This window comes from Sipha flava, unplaced genomic scaffold (genome assembly GCF_003268045.1).
Source record: "Sipha flava isolate LNK unplaced genomic scaffold, YSA_version1 29639_pilon_pilon, whole genome shotgun sequence".
NCBI classification, from domain to species: domain Eukaryota; kingdom Metazoa; phylum Arthropoda; class Insecta; order Hemiptera; family Aphididae; genus Sipha; species Sipha flava.
In genome coordinates, this window is record NW_020272967.1 from 1 (window position 1) to 5,306 (window position 5,306).

The 5,306-nt window shown below is 39.1% G+C and overlaps 1 protein-coding gene across 1 annotated transcript; it reads left to right on the forward strand.

Annotated features, from left to right (window-relative positions):
• Nucleotides 1-3,349: 3,349 nt before the first annotated feature.
• LOC112685887 lies at nt 3,350-4,459 on the forward strand. Its single transcript, XM_025557911.1, has one exon. It carries the CDS (start codon nt 3,350-3,352, stop codon nt 4,457-4,459), a length of 1,110 nt encoding a protein of 369 aa, XP_025413696.1.
• The last annotated feature ends 847 nt before the right edge of the window (nt 4,460-5,306 follow it).

The following is a 5,306-nucleotide window of genomic DNA, read 5'->3' on the forward strand; positions in this document are numbered from 1 at the left end:
CGGACTGGCAATTAGGTCGTATCATTGCAGTCCACCCCGGTAAAGATTCAATTGTACGTGCAGCAACCATTCAAACTCGAGATGGTGTACTTATACGTCCAGTCGTCAAATTAGTGAAACTACCAGTATCCGACTCATCCATCCCTTGATCAATCATTTATTCCTAAATTTTCTTTCTTTCTTTTTTTTTTTTGCACTTTATGTTATCTTAGTTTTAAGCATTCAGGTGATTTTTTGTCAAGATGAGCTGATCTAATTTTTTTGAAAGTCTACGTCTTTCAACGCTGGGAGAATGTTCGGTCCTATAACATATCAACAATAAGGCGCAGTTGGTAACACTTCCGCGTGTCCTGGCTTGGACGAGTTGGTAACGCGTATGGTGATCATATATGTTTTCTCCTTTTCGTCGCCAGGACAGGAGTGTAAAACGCGCTCTGAACTGCGTATTATTATTCACTTTTTCGTATGTCTTTGTGTTTTGTGGTTGTATTCCGGTTGTACGTGCGCCTTCGTCGCCATTTTTCTATCGCCTTCGGTTTTGAACATGTGACACGTGCGCCTTCGTCGCCATTAATTAAGTGCGCCTTCATCGTTCTTTGGGATATAATACGACGCCTTTGTCGTCGTATACGTGATACGTGCACTTTCGTCGCCGTTAGTTAATTACGCCTTCGTCGCTTTTTGGGTTATAATACGACGCCTTCGTCATCGTAAACGTGATACGTACGCCTTCGTCGTCGTTCAATAAGTGAGCCTTTGACGCCATTTTAATAAGTGCGTCTTCGCCGTATTTGTTGAAATTATATGATGCCCATCATCATTATACTTATATGAAACTCAATTTAGTGTGGACGTGGATAATTTCGGTTACCTGTCATCGTGGCACCGTTTGGAGATAGGTCAACCTTTTAATTATTTTTATGAAAACAAAATATATTTGTTCTGTACGTCCATTGGGGACATTTATTTTATATATATATTTTATTATACGTTGCTCCCCCCCCCTCTTTTTGCCTTTAGTTCGTAAGCTTATTCAATGTTTATTTAATTTAATCTAAAAAGACTTTGTATTTTGATAAACCAATTGCTGATCATTTTTATTATATCTCTCCTCCTTCATCCTTTGATTTTCCATTTATACGTGTGGCAGTCCACCGGATTCTGCCGTTGCGATAAGCTCTCGTAACATACACCTGCGAGAATTTCGCGCGTATATTTTGGTCCTTCGAGCCGGATATTTGCCGAGATAATATATTTGAAAAATGGGTAAACCCAAGACAGATACATCTAAAAAGAAGTTAACGCACGCGCGTGCTGTGCGTGATCAAACTGACAAGTCTATCCATAGCATACATTCGATGGCTGTCAAATTCAATAATAATGGTGCGTTGATTGAAGATTTGGCAGTTTGCATGGATAAATTAGAAACTTTATTCAAATTATTTCAAGAACAACAAAATATGATTTTGGATGTCCTAATAGAACTCAATATCGTCGATGAATTTTCCGTTGATTCAAACGTAACAATCTCCACAGAAGAGTTGTACTACAATACTTATTCTATAGCCAATAAATTACTTAGTGTTAAACCAATGAATAGTTCTGTGTTAAACGCCCCGCATATATCGACTTCCACGTCTTTTGTTTTAGCATTACCTAAAATCGATTTGCCTAAATATGATGGTAACTTAATTCAATGGAAACCTTTCCGTGATAAGTTTGTATCCTTAATACGCCGAAATGACAATCTAAGTAAAATTGACCGATTTCATTACCTATTATCTTGTTTATCTGATCTGGCATTGTCTTGTATCAGTTCATTACCTCTCACCAATAGTAATTATGATATTGCCTGGAAGACATTAATGAATCGTTACTACAACCAACGTTTATTGACTTCAGCCCACTTGGATTTTCATTTCGCCCAATGGTTGCAGAATCATTGCCGTCTCTTCTGAACTTCATTAATATTTTCTAATAAAATGTTGCCGCGATTACTGCGCTTGGTGTAGACAATCTGTCTGACTTTATGTTATTTTATATTGGGTCGTGGTTATTGAACCCGATTACTCGACAATTGTTCGAAGCCAGTGTTTTGCAGGAAACTATTCCTACTTTTGATTCTTTGCTTACGTTCGTTCATCACCGTTGTAGAATCCTGGAGAATACAAAAGGTCCAGACAATGATCGAACCGAAAAAAAACACACACGACTCAAGGATTATAAGACAACCAGGTCATCTCTTACTACTACATCAACTAGCAAAAAGGGGTCCAATCCAAAATGTCCATGTTGTATAGGAGAACATTTTGTGTATCGTTGTCAAGTTTTCAAGGATCTTTCAATACAAAAACGACGGGATACGGCGTTGTCAACAAAATTGTGTTTTTCATGTTTAAGTCCTTCACACACGGCAAAAGCATGTAAATCTAAATAGTCATGTTCAGTGTATAAAAAACGACACCATTCTTTAATTCATCAAGATTCCATCTCGTCATGTGTTGTATAAGAAAACGATCCTATTCAAAGCACTTCACAAGATAACATTACTAAGTTCTCTGGGTTGTCCTGCGCCACTTCCACGGTCGTGTTGGGAACCGCCATAGTTCCTATGCGTGACTGCCGTGGTGATTATCAAACCGTTCGTGTATTATTGGATAGTAGATCACAAGTATCAGCCATGACCATGCGATGTGTATCAAAGCTAGGCCTTCCCAGACGCTGATGTCAAATAGGCATAGTTGGTTTATCAAAAAAATCAATAGATAACGTAAAAGGGATTACCAGTTATCACTTTGTACCATGGCAACAACATGAACCTTCGTTCTGTAGTTCTGACATCATTATTTTACCTCAGATTACCACTAACATGCCTTCTGTGCCATTACCACCTTGTGTTCGTCAGTTTTACGGTCATCTATCATTAGCTGACCCTTCATTTGATGTTCTCTCGTCATTAGATATGCTCATTGGTGGAGATTGGCTTCCTCACATAATGAAGCACCGAGCCGACATTTTACAATTTCAAGGTTTGCCGTCAGCGGTGGATTCTTTCTTGGGATGGGTTGTTTTCGGACTCCTTGATGAACAGAATGCGTTTTATGCTCACTCGTTGTCAGTAACGTCATCTTCCTTAAATGACATGATTCAATCTTTCTGATCAGTTGAAGAAATTACGCAACCAAAAAGTCCCACCACTGAAGACCACCAATGTGAGAAAAGGTTCTCAGAAACGACAACGCGTGATGAACATGGCAGGTTCTGTGTTGCACTTCCATTTACAGATACGGTATTGTCTTTGCAAAACCATTCGAAATTCAAAAAGAATCAAGCCCAATTCCCCTCCAGTATGTTTTTGCAAAATCATGGCCTAGGTGAGTCTTGCTCACTTGCGCAAAAACGCTTATTCAATCTTGAAAGCCGTTTAAATAAAGATCCAGCATTATACGCCGAATATCAACAATTTATGAAGGAATACTTGGCTCTGGGTCATATGAAAAGAGTGACTCAGGCTGGAAAATATTTCATCCCGCACCATGCTGTCGTGAAACGTGACGGTAAAAAGATCGAAAAGTTGCGTGTTGTGTTCGATGCATCTGCTGCTACATCGTCGGGTTTATCGTTAAATAACGTCCTTATAGCTGGCCCTAAGTTACAGATTGATATTTTTGATATTTTTGTAAGGAGTAGGTTAAAACGTTATTTGTTGACCGCAGACATAACCAAAATGTATCTACAAATTTTGTTAAAACCCAACGATTGTGCGTACCAACATATATTATGGCGTGAATCTCCTGAGGAAGAAGTGATTGAATATAAACTTCGTACTGTCACTTATGGCGTTACTTCTGCTCTATATTTGGCTATTCAATGTTTGCATGAATTAGATGCTCAGGCTGGTTCAAAATTCCCAGCCGTGAAAAATATTCTCAATCGCCAAACGTACGTTGATGACATCGTGGTAGGAACAGATACAGAAGTGGAGTTATCTATCATTCAACGAGACATCATCGGCTTATTGAATTCTTGTGGATGCACCTTAAAAAAGTGGACAAGCAACTGCCCGGTTATCTTAGAGAATATCGACACTAAAGATCACGCAAAATTATTATCATTGGATCCCAAAGGTGAGGCCTCTGTGAAGGTTTTAGGCCTTCATTGGGATCCATCATCAGATCATTTTGCTTACCACACAAGTCTTCGCCCGGGTCAATATACAAAACGAAAAGTGCACTCAACTATCGCTAGACTATTTGATCCAATTGATTTCTTAGGACCCACACTATTATGGGCCAAGATTTTTATGCAAGAATTATGGAAACTGTGTCTGCATTGGGACACACCACTTCCAGCACATCTTCACTGTAGTTGGGATCAATTTGTAAGAGAACTACCAGCACTAGATTCAATTATTCTTCCTCGACATATTGATATCGATCCCATACGGAAATTCAACTAATAGGATTCTCTGATGCAGCATCAAATGGTTATGCTGCTAATGTATACTTACGAGTAATAAGCACTTCAAATTCTATCAACGTTTATTTTGTTACTTGAAAGACAAAGGTCACACCATTAAAGGCTGCTGACCCACAGGCATCACTATCCATACCACGACTGGAACTTTGTGGAGCATTATTATTAGCTCAAACATTAAATCGAGTCAAAACTTTACTTATGTCTGAAATTTCCATTTCACGAGTACTTGCTTGGACTGATTCTACAGTTGTCTTATCGTGGTTGACTGCTCCTCAAAAAACTTTTAAAATTTTTGTAACAAATCGAATTGCAAAAATACACTTTCTCCTTCCAGATTGTGAGTGGGCCTACGTAAATACAAAGGAAAATCCAGCCGATCCTGCATCTCGAGGTCTTCTTCCTGCTGCAACAGTTGCCTGTAAAAGACACAGAGAAGGACCGGACTTTCTTCGTTTTTCATATGCTCAATGGCCCAAATATAATTTCATTCCAATTACACCTGAGAAATTGCCCGAATTTCAGCCTCCATCTGTTTTCATAAGTACCATAACTAGCACCGAACCACAAGATGACATTTTACAACGTTTCTCGTCCTTTATTCGTATGCAACGGACATTCGACGTCTTGCTATCAAGGCCCATCGTCAACCAATGCCAGATGGTCCCTTGAAACAAGAGGAGTTACATCATATTCTCATTCACGCAGTTTTGATTACTCAAGCCAGATACTTCCCGGAACTCAAAGGTCAATTAATAAAAACAGATGGTATATTAAAGCCAGCCACCATAGCTCAATTAGCCCCATTTATCGACCCACTTGGAGTGATT